At 31.6% G+C, this 16,128-nt stretch overlaps 4 protein-coding genes and 1 long non-coding RNA gene across 8 annotated transcripts; 2 read left to right on the forward strand and 3 right to left on the reverse strand.

Annotated features, from left to right (window-relative positions):
- The first annotated feature begins 781 nt into the window (after positions 1-781).
- LOC146950918 (uncharacterized) lies at positions 782-1,171 on the forward strand. The gene has a single exon (XM_085748689.1). It carries the CDS (start codon positions 782-784, stop codon positions 1,169-1,171), a length of 390 nt encoding a protein of 129 aa, XP_085604815.1.
- Positions 1,172-1,424: 253 nt separating this feature from the next.
- LOC146950919 (uncharacterized) lies at positions 1,425-5,375 on the reverse strand. 3 transcript variants are annotated; one of them, XR_015027739.1, is made up of 7 exons: positions 4,960-5,375; positions 4,270-4,354; positions 3,928-3,959; positions 3,239-3,343; positions 2,156-2,243; positions 1,743-1,819; positions 1,425-1,651 (listed from the first exon to the last, which is right to left on the reverse strand). It is a non-coding gene; the product is annotated as an uncharacterized LOC146950919 (long non-coding RNA). The 3 variants fall into 3 exon arrangements; XR_015027738.1 differs by lacking the exon at positions 1,743-1,819 and having other exon boundaries at positions 2,074-2,243; positions 4,960-5,374; XR_015027737.1 differs by lacking the exon at positions 1,743-1,819 and having other exon boundaries at positions 4,960-5,365.
- An 846-nt stretch (positions 5,376-6,221) lies between these two features.
- Positions 6,222-9,639, reverse strand: LOC146950920 (ras-related protein RABE1c-like). Of its 2 annotated transcripts, none has more exons than XM_085746868.1 (9): positions 9,559-9,639; positions 9,103-9,220; positions 8,283-8,355; positions 8,093-8,193; positions 7,822-7,887; positions 7,641-7,741; positions 6,849-6,911; positions 6,662-6,748; positions 6,222-6,563 (listed from the first exon to the last, which is right to left on the reverse strand). In XM_085746868.1, exons 2-9 carry the CDS (start codon positions 9,173-9,175, stop codon positions 6,486-6,488), a joined length of 642 nt encoding a protein of 213 aa, XP_085602994.1. In that variant the 5' UTR covers positions 9,176-9,220; positions 9,559-9,639; the 3' UTR covers positions 6,222-6,485. The 2 variants fall into 2 exon arrangements, with proteins under 2 accessions (XP_085602994.1, XP_085602993.1); XM_085746867.1 differs by lacking the exon at positions 9,559-9,639 and adding an exon at positions 9,399-9,418.
- Positions 9,640-10,928: 1,289 nt separating this feature from the next.
- Positions 10,929-13,481, forward strand: LOC146950921 (small RNA-binding protein 11, chloroplastic-like). The gene is made up of 4 exons (XM_085746870.1): positions 10,929-11,136; positions 11,232-11,300; positions 11,387-11,493; positions 13,143-13,481. Exons 1-4 carry the CDS (start codon positions 11,100-11,102, stop codon positions 13,194-13,196), a joined length of 267 nt encoding a protein of 88 aa, XP_085602996.1. The 5' UTR covers positions 10,929-11,099; the 3' UTR covers positions 13,197-13,481.
- A 1,547-nt stretch (positions 13,482-15,028) lies between these two features.
- On the reverse strand, positions 15,029-15,844 carry LOC146950922 (putative histone H2A.2). The gene is made up of 2 exons (XM_085746869.1): positions 15,546-15,844; positions 15,029-15,452 (listed from the first exon to the last, which is right to left on the reverse strand). The coding sequence occupies exons 1-2, from the start codon at positions 15,753-15,755 to the stop codon at positions 15,201-15,203; spliced, it is 462 nt and encodes a 153-aa protein (XP_085602995.1). The 5' UTR covers positions 15,756-15,844; the 3' UTR covers positions 15,029-15,200.
- Between the last annotated feature and the right edge of the window lie 284 nt (positions 15,845-16,128).

Here is a 16,128-nt window from a genome sequence, read left to right on the forward strand (position 1 = left end):
ATCAATTGAGAGGATTCATTCCATTACTCTATTTGAACGTAAAAGTGTACATCGTATGGGTTGAATATTGCGTAAAATACATCCAAAGAGAAGAAAATACAAAGAGTAAAATATATATAAAGGGTTAAATATATATAAAAGTTGAAGGAAAATTTTAGGAGACAAAAATGAAAAGTTGGTATATTTATAGGAACCAAAAACATATTTAACCCATATATAAATGATAGGTACATACCTTCAAAAAAAAATGATAGGTACATACATAATCCACTTAAAAAAAAGTAAAAAACTTATAAACCTTAATGAGAGTGGCCAATTAGAGATTTTCTAGGGGATTAAAAAATTGAAAACGCCACTAATTTGCTCGTCATTTCGTCAATAAATTTAGCGAGATACTGAGAAGTTACTCAAAATTTTCATACATATTTTTCATCTATATCCTTTGTTGACTGAATTTCCCAACTTTTTTTATACTAATCCAATACTCCTGTTTCCTAACTTCAAAACAAAAAAATAATAGACTAATATATTTCCTTAATTGCTAAGAAAAAACACAGTATTATTTCTTTCTGCCACTGTAACCGCGTAACGAGAGTCGTACTCAGAGCAACTATCTGTACGCACCTTCCTCACATATGCTGAGAACCTATCTATAATCTATATAATATATAAGTGTGTAATGCTCTCAAATTCTCATTATTAATTTCTACAATAGTATATACTAAGCCAGTTCCATAAAAAATCTCAACAATATTCTTGTACTTTTTGTTTGTGCCTAGACATGAAGAGAGGCAGAGAAGATAAGAGTGAGTTAAATTGTTTGATGCTACTATCCAAAGTTGGTGAAACAAAAGAGCCTAATACATTGAAAGAATGTGGTTTTAAGTGCAAAACATGCAACAAGGAATTCTCTTCTTTTCAAGCCTTAGGTGGCCATAGAGCAAGTCACAAGAGACCGAAAGTACTCATGTACAAGTTACCAAACATGAAACCAAAGATGCATCCATGCCCTATTTGTGGACTTGAGTTTTCCATTGGACAAGCTCTTGGTGGCCATATGAGAAAGCATAATAGTAGTTTTTCCATCTTCAAGAAATCAAAAGATCATTGTGAAAAGTTTAATTTTGTGTTAGACTTGAACTTGACGCCGTTAGAGAATGGCATTGCTTGAACACGAACTTGACACTGATAGTTGCAGATAGTTGTGGTTGCAGTTACGTGCGTACTTTGATACTAGGATTTCCACCCGTGCAACGCACGGGGAAATAGCTCTATAGTGACATTACAAAAATAAGGTGTTTTCATCATATAATGCACTATTATGCTAAATAAGGTGTTTTCATCATCAAAATTTGCATTTCATCATCTGACATATGTTTAGAAAATAAGACTAAAATTACGACCAAAATAAACACATATTGGACTTCTTAGACAAATAACATGTTGTCATAACCAAAATAAATATTCCAACATTTGACAAATAGTTCGATTTAATTTAAAGAGATTACATAACCCTGAACAATAATGTTCAAATAACTAAATAAATCAAAAGTAACACCAAACTCTTTTCAACTGTTGGAAACACCAATTAACTCGCAAAAAACTTTTATCCCACAACGGTGCATCGATGGTATACCGCTCCAAAAGTAAACTACAACAACAAACAAAGGTTTTTTCATTTTATTAATGTGTGTTGTATAATAAAAAATAAACATGAAACTTAATTCTAAAAATATTCATACCTGATATGCTAATTCCTACAAATTATCAAAAACCTCCGGAAAAACAACATTGATTGTAGAGGTACATGGATTGCCATCTTCATCCAAAATAGATTTAAGGTTTTAGCAAATCAGGTATGAATTAGCAATGCATAGTATAACAAAACAAAAGTTTACTCTGAAATTATCACAAAATTAAAAATATATAATGCAATTCTTAGACAAATCAAATGCTATTGTCATCATAAAAATAAAGATGTCAACCAAAGACATATAGTTCATTTAATTTAAAGCAATTACATAACTTTGGCCAATATATTAAATACAAATGTTAATAAAAATATGATTATACCTTCATTATAAATAGAAACATAAATTAAATATTTGTAGCCCCATGTTTGAGGAATATAAAGCTTTGACGTTAAATCAAATACCTATAGCCTCCCGTGTTCGAATCATAGTGTTTGAATCAAATACCTATTTCTTTTTGTGGCTATGGATATATTTTCAAGCCTTTATATCCTGTCATTGAAATGGTAAAATCATAACTAATAGTGGTAATATTTATTCAGTCATATGTTGCATATGAAATTGATCCCAAAGAAATAGTACTTAAATATACTAATATGCTTTATTATAAAAAAAAACTTTGAACCCTAAAAGTAACTTCATAGTGCTTATAAGAAGCTGATTTTTCCCTTGGCGCACTTCACAAAAGAAGCTAATCGGGTGAGAAAACTCATCCTTTGCCAAAGAGAGAAATATAAGGACCAAAAAGAAAATGACAAAATCTAGTCTCAAAGATAATTGACTTCATTGACCAAAAAGAAAATGACAAAATCTAGTCTCAAAGATAATTGACTTCATTGACCAAAAAGAAATTGACAAATCTAGTCTTATAGATAATTGACAAAGTCTAGTCTAATAATCTAATATATAATTGATAAAATATTGGCATACTTCTCAAAGCCTTGTAAGGATTAAGGTGAGAGTATTTCAGATTCAACCAATTCCACTAATTCAACTAATGAACAACATATTTTATCAATTATATATTAGATTATCATAAGGTGAGAGTTATTTATGATTAGTTTTAAGTTATTTATGATTAATTTTAATTTTGATAATGAGAAGTCATCTACATCACCAAAATTGATTTTTTTGCAAACATAAAGGAAAAAGAAAAACATAACGGAATGTAATTAAGAATGATCCTGTTTTCCATCGAATCTATTGTAAAAATGTAGGAAGCAATCAGTAGTCAAAGGTTAATTACTTGTCTAATGCCTCTAATTAAGATTGATGCCTCTAATTACTTGTTTAATGCCTCTAATCAGTACTCAAAGGTTAATTAAGATTGATGCCTCTAATTACTTGTTTTGTGTATCTAGCATTATATTCATGAAGAGAAACCCAAAAAACCAGGAACAAATGAACTGAACAGAAATGGTTTTATTAATCAAAAGGTTAATTCTGAAATAAAATGAAAAAATGAAAATTGAGACATGGAACACTACCTGTTGCAAAATGCAATTTCTTAAACTCATGTGATCTTCTCGAGACATGAATCAACATCCAAGGTGTAAATTGTCTCGCATGTTCTTGTTCACTCATCTTAATCTCTACACAAACAAAAAAACATCAATAGTTATGTAGGAGCCCAACCAAGTAAACTTATAGAAATGAAGTAAAATTATATAGGAGCTTTATTACTCAATCTTTTGAATTAGTAGTATTAAAACTACTATGCATAGATCTGTCAGATGTCAAACAAAACCTAGCAGCTATAGTAGTATTAAAACTAAAAAAAAAAAAAAGCATTTTCAATTACAAAAAATTACACACTAATAATATTTTGTAATGTCAAATATATGCTTCATAGCTTCGTGCACCAGTCTATCTTAAACACATTAAACACAATTTGACAATGTGGCGCTTAAGTAAACAAATATTTGAGCATGTAACAAAGAGAAAAAAAATACATGGAGTACCATTTTTCAAATAAAGTACTTTGACATGAAATCCCTTTTCAACCTCAAATCAAGTTGTAGAGATGAAGCAACTAATAAATATGATACTTGGTAATGAAATAGTAGTAAGGATACAATAGAAACAATAAAACAAATTTAGAAAAGCCAACTTAGCAAAATTCAGAACACAATTCAATCTTAATTTACACACAGTAGCAACATATAAAATATATTACCTTTCCATTACAATTGAAAAGAAGTAATGAACCTGTAACAAAAAAAAAATCAACATAGTGTTAGATCATTGTTATGAAAAATCAAAATGCAAATTCGGGCACATTCAAAAAAATAAAGAAAGAAGTAACCCTCAAAAAGAGACTTACGTTTTCAAAAAGTGACTGCATTATAATTTTGTTAAAATTTTAGATTACATTGTCATCCCCTGAATTTGAAGTCCCATAAAAAATAAACAATTTCAAACAAAAACATTATAAAATGTAGGCTCCAAAAACATTAAAATTTATTTAGTCAAATACCATCAAATGGTAAACTGAATCTGAAACTATTAAATGCCATACCTATATCCTCAAACTAATCAACAACAATTTATGATGCAAAGAACTGCTCCAACTCTTGAGATATTCAAAATTTGTTCATCTTTTACTGCAAAAAAAAAAATACAACAAAAATTGTTCTATATCAATATCAAAACTAACATTATCATCAATTTTCTTATTGAGACATTTTCTCAAACATTTTGTGAGTGCTCAAAATAAGACAAATTGAATAAAACATAAATACTCTTGTTAATCTAAACACAAAACTAAGACAAATTCATAACCAATTCAACAATTTATGAAAAGCATAAAAATAATCTTGTTAACAACAATCTTGCTTGAATAAACTCTAACAATATCATTGGTTTTCTTATTTGAGACATTTCCCCAAACACCTAGTGAGTTCTCAATTTCACAATAAAAAACATCAAGTCAAATAAAAAAAATCAAATGAAATGCAAACAATTTTGTTTATCTAAACACAAAAATAAGATAAATTCAACACAAAAGGACCAAAACAGCAAAATTTGCATTTCATCAAAATTTGATAAAATCAACAAAATACTAATTACAACAATTTCATCAATTCATGATTTAGAGCATACAATAAAAAGGTTGCATTTCAAATTTATAATCAAGAATCAATATCTAGGGTGTATTGATTTATTGATATAAAAAAAGCTTACTGAAGTGTATCTAGTAGGAGAGAACCTGGTTATACTCCGGAAAGTAGGAGAGCGAATTCCGACGCGGTGGTCTCAAATTCCGATGCGGTGGTCTCAAAATTCAACTTGGTAGAATGGATAAATGAATGAGGTGGTTTTGTAGAGGATGAAGAGATGAAGATGATGATGACTTACTTTTAGCGGGATGAGGCCGAAATTGAACGGAAATGAAGAAAGAAGGTAGAGGAAAAAATGGGTTGTGTTTTTCTTTCTTTCTGTTTTACGTGTGAGAGAGAGAGAGTGTGAGGGAAGAGGGAGTGGCTGGTGGTAGGTTTGAGTGTGAGATAAAAAATGAGGAGAAAAGGGAAAGAAGTTTGAAATTAGTGAGAGAGAAAGAAAATAGAAAATGGTGTTGATTAAGATGTGAGAAAAAGTATGAGGAAAATGAAGATTTGAATTTTGAATTGAAGAGGGAAAATAAGATAAATGATATTTTAATGTTTGGATTGTGTGAATGTTTAAAATGGCAAAAGATAAAGAAGAGTAGAAAGTGATGTTGGTTGAGATAGAGATAAAAAGTAGGAGGTGGGAAATAAAGATTCCAAAAATTTTGAAATTTGAATTTTGAATTGAAGAGGGAAAATGTGAGATTATTATATTTTATTGTTTGTAGTGTGTGAAAGCTTAAAATGGCAAAAATAAAATTAGTTTTTAATGATGATGTGGCATTAAGGGGTTGAGAGGTTGACACATTGGATTGGTGGTCTATAACATGTTTCATGTTTGTATATTATTAAGATTATGTCAAAATACAGGACTGCAAATGCAGAACTCCGAATATTGTTTCATTTTATTGGAATTTTTTTACTCGTGATATTTTTTGCTTAGTTATGTATTATTATTATTTTTTGTAATACTTCTCTATAACAACCTCAAGATCACAACCTTAGAGAAACTATTCTAGAGTTGAACCTTAAATAACAACCTCCAAGCAAGTTATATGCTTCTTATGAAGCTACTCTTGGTTGTTCGCAGTGAATCTCAGCTATTTTTGGTTGTTCTACTCATATGAAGCTAATGTTTGAATCTTGAGGATGGCACAAGTTATGCTCGTAACTTGGAACGTGACTCTTAGCTAGTAATTTTGGCTTTTCCGTCGATTAATATTGTTCCTTGGCGGTTAAGGACTATGTGGGAAATATGATATTTAATGATTTGTTGTTCAGAGAAAATACATGTATTGGAAAAGGTATATAAATTATTGGTAAAAAAAAATTAAAATAAAATAAACTATAAGTACATCAATAATTCATAAACAAGAATAAGGTCAATAGTTTTATCAAATTCTAAAGAATGTCAATGAAATAAACCCCTTCAAAATATCAAAGACTAGTGGATTGTGTCGCAACCAAATAACATAGAGGAAATGACACGATCACATTATCATTTAAATTTGAATTAATTTACTCCTAGAAAACAAAGAAATTCTGGAAGAATGATAAGGTTAAACACAAAAGAGCCATCATCATACATGTATTTTCCTCCTTGATCTTGAACAATAATTCTGCTTCCTCAACCACAGCATGCCGACTTCTGTGAACCACGTGTTGCAGTTGCATTGTTGTGTTTGTTGATTCTAATTCTTGTCGGCTGCAATGTAAAAACAGACATTCAACTTCATGGACAACGAGCTACTAATTAACACTATAAACTTGTAAATGAATTCAAGGAAGAGGAAGTTTAAATACCGTTTTCTTAGAGTCAGGAAGCCTTTGTTTTATATCCCTTGCAATTGAGAAGAAAGCTTCATCCACATTTAGATTTGTCTTTGCACTCTGCAACAGAAAATCTTCAATTTGCAATAACAGCAGCAACAACAACAAAAAAAAAAAAACTTAAGGAAGTTTCCACATTTTAAGTATATACACCACTTACTGTTTCAAAGAATTTGATTCCATACTTATTGGCTAGTGCTTGGCCCTTGGAGAAAGGCACGGCCTAGAGAGAAATACAAAACTTCATAAATGTTTTTGTAGCATCGTGAAACATGTATGTTCAAGATTAAGGATTGGCAAACAAACATTGAGTTAGAAGAGAAAAAACAAATAACTTCAACTAATGTGGTTGGGGGAAGCATAAAGGAAAATGTGCAAGTGTACGTGTATAGTTTTGTATACATATATGATCGTAGTATGAATCAAGGCTGTCAAAATCAAGAGTTTAAAAACTCGCGGTTTCTCTATAACGAGAGTTTACTTGATATTAAAAATAATACATACATGACAATGACATATATACTTATATAATACTGAAAGTACATCTACAATTCAAAATTTCAACTTGCTTATAAACAAAAGAGTAACATGAACAAAATCAAAGTACCAAAGAAGAAAAGGAACTCGATCAAAAAGATTGAGATGAAAAAATGATCATAAGCTGTGTTAAAAATCTTCCGTAACTTTACTCGAGTTCACTGCAAGAAAACTCGACTTCATCGTATCGAAACTGATACTTAGACTCAAAATTTAGTTCGCTGCGAGTTTACCAAAGTTTACTAAAATTTGAGTTTACAGTTAGATCAACTTGAAATAGATACTTAGACTCATGGAATCGTAGTTAATTTGTGGTTTTAACAATTATTCGTGTGTATCCGTGTTATGAGAATATGAAACATAAATTCAAGTTTTATAGCACTAGTGACAGGAAATGTCCTAAATGTTTGCATACCCTTTTGCTTTCGCCCATGTCAACTTTGTTACCAACCAGTATTTTGTTGACAGTATTGTCTGAAGAATGTTGCTCAATGCTACGAATCCAATTCGTGATATCTGAAATTAGCATATGGTTGGTGAATATTGCATACGAGAAAAAACCTTTGAAGAAAATAATACAAGATGGAAAACTTTACTGTTAAATGAAGATTCATCTGTAACATCATAGACCAGCAATATGCCCATAGCACCACGATAGTAAGCTGAAGTAGAAAAAGAAAGTTAGTTTATAAGGTTTGACTCAAAATAAACTGCTCCATCGTATCGTTTTAAGGTTATTTATACATATAGAGAAAACTAAATAATTTTGTTTCTTTTGGTAGAATTATTTGTCTTTTCAGTACAAAAGCGACAAGTAAAAGTCACAGAGGGGAGTACTAGAAAACCACTCTCCTTTAAAAATCTTACCGGTTGTAATTGTGCGGAACCGCTCCTGACCTGCAGTGTCCCAAACTTGGAGCATGATCTTTTTTCCATCCAGCTCAATGGCTCTATTCTTATAATCAATGCTACATCAGGAAGAAGACATTGTGTGATTTAGGGAAACTTCTCACATACAAGGTTATGCAGCTCTACACCAAAATCATGAAAAACTCACCCTAGTGTTGAAATATAACTATTTGTGAAATAACTATCAGAGAAACGTAGAAGAAGAGAACTCTTTCCAACACCTGCAATCAAGAATAACATACAGGAATCATGAAAAATTAAGGAATTTTTACACCACAGCACCCTTGTACACTTAAAAGTTTGGATAACTAATATACTGTTGGGTCTACTCTTATCATAGGCGATCATGTTCGAGGGGTTACCATGTTCTAAATGCGGCTGTCTCTTCCAGCAAGAATTTGAACTTAGGTTCGTCACATTGTCAAGAACTAGTTCATTTTGCTAGGCCCGACTACTACCATTAGTTCCATTTATTTATAGTTTACAATTTATCTTTTATCACATTCATCCACTAACAAAAAATTACACAAAGGGGTGGTGGAAGGAAGGAACTACGACATATATCATGTTTAAGTGAGTAACATTTTCAAACCAGTATCAGAGGAAATTCCCAATTCAGACCCTTGACAACTTAATTGCGTTTTATAGTTTTTCATAGTACAATCATTTTGAATCCATTCCCAATAGATTTGATGTGGAAGTGATTTGAAACACGCATGGTCTGCCACATCATCGTTTAATGTTGCACGTCATCAACGTCAACGACTATTGTGCTGTATCAAAAAAAATCAGGGGGACTAAATGTATAGGTGTACAAATTCAGGGAATAGATTGATCAATGTAGCCTTGACAACATAATTGCATTTATAATTTATCAAAGTACATGATTGAAAAATTGAATTCTAAAACTAAAGTACATTTGTCTCACTATGAGAAAACAAGATAGAAGCGGCAGAGGAGTAACTTACCACTATCTCCGATCAAAAGAAGCTTTATGAGGTGATCATAATTCTTCTCACTTGCAAATTTCAGAGGAGCCATCAACTTGCAATCAATCAATGAAATTGCAACAAATTATATTGATACCTATCACCATGAAAAATAAAAAATAAAACAGTATTGCACGTTAATTCCTCATATTTTTTGGGAGGGAAATTCAATATGCTTAATTTTTATATCTTTTTAAATAAATAAACAATATTCTAAATTTTAAATTGGCTAGAACATCAACAAAAAAACACGGTACAAAGTATGAACATCATACACATGTGTCGCTACTAATATGTCTAGCGTGAAAAGAGTAGAAAAACATAAATCAAAGACAGTAATCTAAAAAGGGTGCATGAAAAGCACCAGATAATAAAAAAAATAACAAAGACCGAAAATCGACACCTCAATGAGAAATTTCAAAGAAAAGCGCATACCTATTTCTCAAACTTTTTTCAGCCTTGTTTTCCAGTCTCAAAGATTTGTTAAATAGTGATAAGTTAAATCTAAGATTTTAGAAAATAATCGCATCTATTCTTAATGATTAAGGTAAATCACATTGGATTGGATTCCTATAACTCACTTTAGAGTGTAAAATAACAAATTAAAGGTGGATAATATAGGTAGATCGTAATAAATCACGTAAATATTGAGTTTGTTACAAACAATCTTTGATTTTCTCACTTTTTGTCTAAATCAAAAATAGTTTCTACTTTTTTAAAATTTGCCTTAATGTGGTTAAAAAATTATCATATGTAAAAGAATTTCAGTTACAAATATTCAAATAAAAAACGCCTATAATCAAAAAGATTTAAAACAGTCTAAATAAAATATATTTTTAATAATAAATCGAATTTAAATTATAGCCTTTAGTCAACAAAATATTTGAATTATTACCAAACTTTTATGAGTTTTATCAAACAAAATAATTACCAAACTTAAAGATATGACCCACGTTTTATTACTTTTATTATTATATATTGACTTTTCTTTTTTTAGGGGTATTATATATTCACTTAAAAAATTGCAATTCAAATTGATCGAATATATCCAAAAAAAACACAAAGTTAAGATCTGTAAAAAAAAAAAAAAAAAAAGTGATGAATCTATAATTGATAATAAAAGTTTATATGTCAATCTGAATTAAAAGAACATCATAATAAAACGAGAAATCAAACAAACAAACATAACAATAATGCCCTAAAATGAAGAAATCACAAACAAAAAACACGAAAAATAAAATAAATTGGATCTATGTGAAAACCATTATTTAGATCAAGAGATATGAAAGTGAAGTATATGAATGAAATAGATGAGTTCAACATATACGAGCATACTCTTTTCTCTTTAAAATTTCTTTTGGACGATGATTATAGTAGATATCTTTCACCGTTGTCCCTTAACTTTTGGTGTATTTTCCTTTTTACATATAGAAAATGTTATAATCTTAGTATATTATTATTTGTTCAAAAAAAATCTTAGTATATTAAATTATGATTCTTGCACCCAAAAAAATTATTAAATTGCCAATTTTTTATTTATTTATTTTTAAATTGTCAATTCTTCCCCTAAAATTATAAGTGTCAAAACCTTTACACTCCTAAATTTATGAAAAGGCAATCAAGATTTTGGTTTCGAATTATTCCCCATCACAAAATTCATTTTAAAGTTAATTGAATAACTAATATTTTTGGTTCTTATGAGTGAATGTTCAAAAATCTAAAAAAGAAAACTAAATCATACCGATACATTGAACCGAACTACACCAAAATAAGTCGAACTGAACTGAACCACTTCGGTTTGATTCGGTTTAGTTCGTAAACTATGGGTTGAATTGAACCGAATCAAACCGTCAAAGCAACCCCCAAAATAAGTCGAACTGAACTGAACCACATTTTTAGGTTGTTGAACTTGTTACGAAGTACCTGCCTTCGTGCAAACAAGTCAAATCAACCCCCAAATCTGAAAGTAGACAAACATGTCTCAACGAATCGGGAAAAAGCTATTTGTCAGCAGTTAGTTTTTTTTTTTTTTTTTCTCATTCATTTTCGTCGAATTCATCAATTTTCCCAACCTTTTCAACATTGTTTCATTTCATTTCATTTTCCAGGATTATCGTTTTACACTACACAGCAACAATTAGAGTCATTGTTCTCACCATTCGGAGTACTTACTGAAGGTGTGTGTGTATGTGTGTTGTGTACCTCTCTTCTTTCTCTTCTCACCCCCCACTGCTATGTCGGTTCTGATTTTCTTCTTTCGCAGCTTCACTTATTATCGATCAAAAAACTCGAAGGCCTAAAGGTTTTGGTTTTGTCACATACAAATCTGAAATTGAAGCTGAAAAGGCTAGGAAAGCGTTGAATGGAAGGGTAATTATCACTTTCTCATATCTATATGTTGAATTGGAATATTATGCCATGAATGTGTTTGTTAAAATGCCTGACTGATTAGTGATTTAGAACCTATTTCGATTTATTTATTTGAGCTTATCTACTCGCATAAGCATTTGTGGAACTGTTCCGGCTAGCTTATGAAGGTAGTTTACGGAACATCCATAAGTTATTTTCAGCTTGTTTACATAAGAACATCTTATAGTTTATATGAAAAAAATTTGACTTTTGTTTTGTAACGGAAAATAGTTTGACTTTATTTTATATTTTGTTATAGGAATAGTTTATAGTATACATAACCACTTACATGATAAACGCTTATGTTATAACTTATAAGCACTTAGGGCTTGTTTGGATTGGTTCATTTTAGCTTAACTACTGGCATAAGTTTTGTAAGACTTTTGCGAGAACTTATGAAAAGAGCATATAACACTTTTCATAGGTTTTTTTTAGCTTAATTTCATAAGTTCTCCAAGATAGCTTATGAAAATAACTTATAGCATATACAAAAACATTTTAACTTCATTTTATATTTTCCTGTAGAAATAGCTTATGTAAGCTTATCCACATGTGCTTATCATGATAAGCACATGTGCTATAAGCTGTTTATCCAATTATGGCTTTAATGCTTTACTTCGGTTTCTAGTTTAGCTTTCCTTTTTTTTGGTTCTGTAATCTCTTATATGACGTGAACAAGCATTCTGTTGTTGGTCAATGGAAACAAGATTATTAGTGTGTTATCAAAGGAAGTTGTGGGGAATCTATTTTCACTTCTGCTACAATGATGGGGTAGACTTGATGGGTTTTTGAATACTGAAATCAATGGTTTTGTTATATACACATCTTTAATATCTTCCTTAAGTTACATAGTTGTTCCACCAATTGTTGAGAATCCATGGATCAAGGGAGGAAGATCACAGGCATAGGAAAGATACAGAGCATATTGATACTCATGGAGCTGCATATTGATCAACATTTTGAATTGATTTAAAAAAATTATTGAATTGAATACATCATGCTTTATATATATAAAGCTTGTCCAGGATTAGCTACTTATTAACTATGAAGCACGGATACGGACACGGACACCAAACACGATACGGACACTGACACGCCGACACAGCTAATAATTTGAAAAAAATCGCATAATTCAATGTAATTACAAGTGTCGGTGTCGGGCACGACACGTGTCCGACACTGGGACACGTCTAATCCGAGGAGTGTCCGTGCTTCATAGCTTATTAACAACCGCTAACCAACTCCTAAGAGAGTTGTAACTAACTAACGCAATCAATTAATTAATCTTGGATTTCTATTACCAATAAAAAAGAATCTTAGACTTAGACATAGAGCATCAATAGTTGGATTTGGGTTCATTACAGTCAATAGTTCTTATAGCCATTGCAGTCAGCCAATATAAGTTGTTGGATAGAGGTCAAGACCTTACTATCTCAATTGTACTTGGTCAACGGTTGATATCATTGACTGCAATGAATGATGCAACAAATCCATTTTCCTTAGACAAAGCTAGGAATCTGACAAAGTAAATTCCATATCATCTATATGTTGTTCTTTGTAAATGATCTATAAATACCTTCAATACAGTAATATCCCCCTACATGGTGCAGATAGTTGATGGAAGGCTGATTTTCGTTGAACATGCAAAACCGAAGGATACATGATTTTTATCCATGCTCAAATCTTCTGTGTATTTCCGATCAACTTATTCAGATGTCAAGTCAGTCTTGATCAAAGCACTTTAGCTTTGTGTTCTTGCTTAAAGCATCACTGTTTTATTCTTCAATAATCTAATTTGGGACTATATTGTACAAATATGAGTATCCATTTTGGAAATTATGATGCAAGATATTTGCAAAAATTGATTGTAGTTGGTTTGGAAGTTGGAATTGTAGATCCTTTTTTTCTTCACTTTTATAGTACAAGATGGCATGATTGTGAACTCACAAGTTAATTGGCTATGTTTCTGCGTGAGAAAATTAGACCAAGCTATCAGAGTTTGTTTGTGATCAAACTTGGGCGTTGTACTTGCAAACACTTCCAACACTCAATTCTATTTTTGAGTGTTTAATATAATTGAATGTGTACATTTCTTAATGCATGTGTCTTTTTATAAGTGAAATTTCAGGAAAATTAGGGTAAATTATGTTGAGACTATTGAGAGATTCTCGGCGTGATTCGCAGATCAATGTCTAAAGTTGATCAAAGTTGTTAAAAAATATTTGTTCATTTCACAGTGAAGTATCAACGTTAATTAATTAAACGAATTTCAATACTTGAGATTTCAACTGCACTTGATGCAAGTCTCTTCTTTTTTCAAGGTAAACAATTGCATTCGAGAAACATAACCAACAGAATTACGCATGGCAGCATTGAGCTGATGTGGGATGTGACCTATTCAAATTTTAGAGTCTACACTCTTAGACAACCTTGCAAGGCTATAGTTACACAATTCAAATGTCTCATAAGAGGAATGACAGACACAAACTAGTTGGTTCACTAACATCTTACAGTTTCGGATAATTGGATCAATAGCAGCAAAACAAGTAGTAAAAGAAATTGCCAATGTTTTGTCATAAACAATCATCTCCCACCCTTCTCACCTGCAAAACTTTGTTATCCTAGGTTCTACTAGGCTTTTCTGGATACCACAACCAATGTTGCACATGTGGTTGGTTATGATTGAGGTCCCTAGCTCAATTTACTGCCCAGAAAACACAGCCTATTGAGGATTCTAATGATCTGCTATGAGGATTGTGTTTATGTCTGCTTTTGTGGTGGGTTCATAGAATCCGCAGTGAAAAAGCATGTTGCCGCGGAAGCTTAGTTCTGGAGTTTCTGTTAAATTATAGTGAATGCAGCCATAGACATACAAATGACAACGACAACGGAAACATGCAACCAAATATATGCTGCTAAAACAAGAAAATATCAGGTCCCCTTTTCATTGCTTTGTGTACAAAATAATATAATATGTTCACAAAGCAGAAAATGGTACTCTAGGTCATGGAAAGGAATGCAAATCATGAAGTGAGTTTGTAACTGATTTGGAGGCCAACTATCATACCTAATCTTTACTTACTGTCCATTACCACTTCTCCTTTCCAGTTTCCACAACAGATTTAGGCTTTTTAATGCAAAACTAGGCTAGCATCCTGGTAGGCTTCCATCAATAAACTTCAAAGATAATATTATTTTCTAGACCCTTCGCATCAAACATCAAAACACAATGTTTTCCCTATTGTTTAAATGAGTTTAAAATGAGTTCTAATACTTCCCAGCTCAACCAATGGATCGTGCAGTTATCATCTTCAAATTTCAACAAAACTTCACTAACATTTACACAATTGTCTTACATCAACACTCATTGAACTTGTAACATCTAATCGTGTAAGGATAGCACACTAGCTTTAATCAAAATCTATTATTCTTCAACTTTATTTAACAAAGTGAAAGAAAGCTACACAAACATCATACACAGTGTAATCAAACTCCATAGACAATTTAAGGCAAATATTATTTCTACTGAAAGTTCACATTAATACTAAAAAGAAGCCAGAGACTTCCAAATTACATCATTTCAAACGCATTACACCTTCCAGTTACAAAACACCAACCTAAAGCGCAATTATACACACAAAATAAACATCAACCATAAGAAACCTAATCTAAGCCTTCTTTGGAGACTTTCCAGCCTTAGGCTTAGGAGACTTTGGTTCCTTGCTAGCATTAGTAGACCTTTCAGTCTTCTTAGGCAAAAGAACAGGGTTAATGTTTGGAAGAACACCACCATGTGCAATTGTTACACCAGCTAACAATTTTCCCAGCTCTTCATCATTTCTCACAGCCAACAACACGTGCCTTGGAATTATCCTATTCTTCTTGTTATCACGTGCAGCATTTCCAGCCAATTCAAGAACCTAAACATAAAAATAAAATTAGGGTTACAAATTCAAAATTAGGGTTACAAAATTGGAAATCAAAGATCATACGAAAGAGGATTTGAAATTCACCTCAGCAGCGAGATATTCAAGAACAGCGGCGAGGTAAACAGGAGCACCAGTACCAACACGTTGAGCGTATCTTCCTTTCTTCAAGTAACGGCCGATTCTTCCAACTGGAAATTGAAGACCAGCTCTGATGGATCTGGTCACAGACTTCTTCCTTGGTCCTCCACCTTTCCTTCCACCAGCTCCTTTCTTCGTCTTGGTGCTTGCGTCCATTTCCGAGATTGGAATTTGGAACCCTAACTTTTTTGCTACGAATTCGGTGTGAAATGAAATGGAAGATTTTGAGTGGTGATAATTGTTGTGAGTTGAAGAATCGTTTACACGTTTATATAGCGTTTAGGATCTTTATCGATAAAATTGTGTTTATGACAGCGTGGCGATCCGTGCGTGATGTTGCAATGGAGGAGATTGTGAGCGTTGGATTTGGATGTTATCGACGGTTGAGGTTTGTTTACTTGGCGATCCGTGTGTTTTGAAATGAGCCAATAAAAGCGTTGATTCTATGACACGTACATTTTGTTTGTATATTTAGATTTAGATAAATATTGAAATAATTCCTGACAAAAAAAAAAAAAAAGATAAATAT

The sequence above is a fragment of the Medicago sativa genome, chromosome 2 (genome assembly GCF_051527215.1).
Source record: "Medicago sativa cultivar Bolivia chromosome 2, Bolivia_mono, whole genome shotgun sequence".
Taxonomy (NCBI): Eukaryota; Viridiplantae; Streptophyta; class Magnoliopsida; order Fabales; family Fabaceae; genus Medicago; species Medicago sativa.

What these genes read in the sequence shown, in the direction of transcription:
- LOC146950922 (XM_085746869.1), bottom strand. Translation starts at nt 15,755, where the DNA reads ATGGACGCAAGCACCAAGACGAAGAAAGGAGCTGGTGGAAGGAAAGGT. An exon ending in TTGAATATCTCGCTGCTGAG is followed by an intron (nt 15,453 to 15,545) that starts GTGAATTTCAAA and finishes TTTTATGTTTAG; the next exon opens with GTTCTTGAATTGGCTGGAAA.
- LOC146950918 (XM_085748689.1), top strand. Translation starts at nt 782, where the DNA reads ATGAAGAGAGGCAGAGAAGATAAGAGTGAGTTAAATTGTTTGATGCTA.
- LOC146950920 (XM_085746868.1), bottom strand. Translation starts at nt 9,175, where the DNA reads ATGGCTCCTCTGAAATTTGCAAGTGAGAAGAATTATGATCACCTCATA. An exon ending in AGATGAATCTTCATTTAACA is followed by an intron (nt 7,742 to 7,821) that starts GTAAAGTTTTCC and finishes TGCTAATTTCAG; the next exon opens with ATATCACGAATTGGATTCGT. An exon ending in TTCCTGACTCTAAGAAAACG is followed by an intron (nt 6,564 to 6,661) that starts GTATTTAAACTT and finishes TTTACATTGCAG; the next exon opens with CCGACAAGAATTAGAATCAA.
- LOC146950921 (XM_085746870.1), top strand. Translation starts at nt 11,100, where the DNA reads ATGTCTCAACGAATCGGGAAAAAGCTATTTGTCAGCA. An exon ending in GAAAAAGCTATTTGTCAGCA is followed by an intron (nt 11,137 to 11,231) that starts GTTAGTTTTTTT and finishes TTCATTTTCCAG; the next exon opens with GATTATCGTTTTACACTACA. An exon ending in ATTCGGAGTACTTACTGAAG is followed by an intron (nt 11,301 to 11,386) that starts GTGTGTGTGTAT and finishes CTTCTTTCGCAG; the next exon opens with CTTCACTTATTATCGATCAA.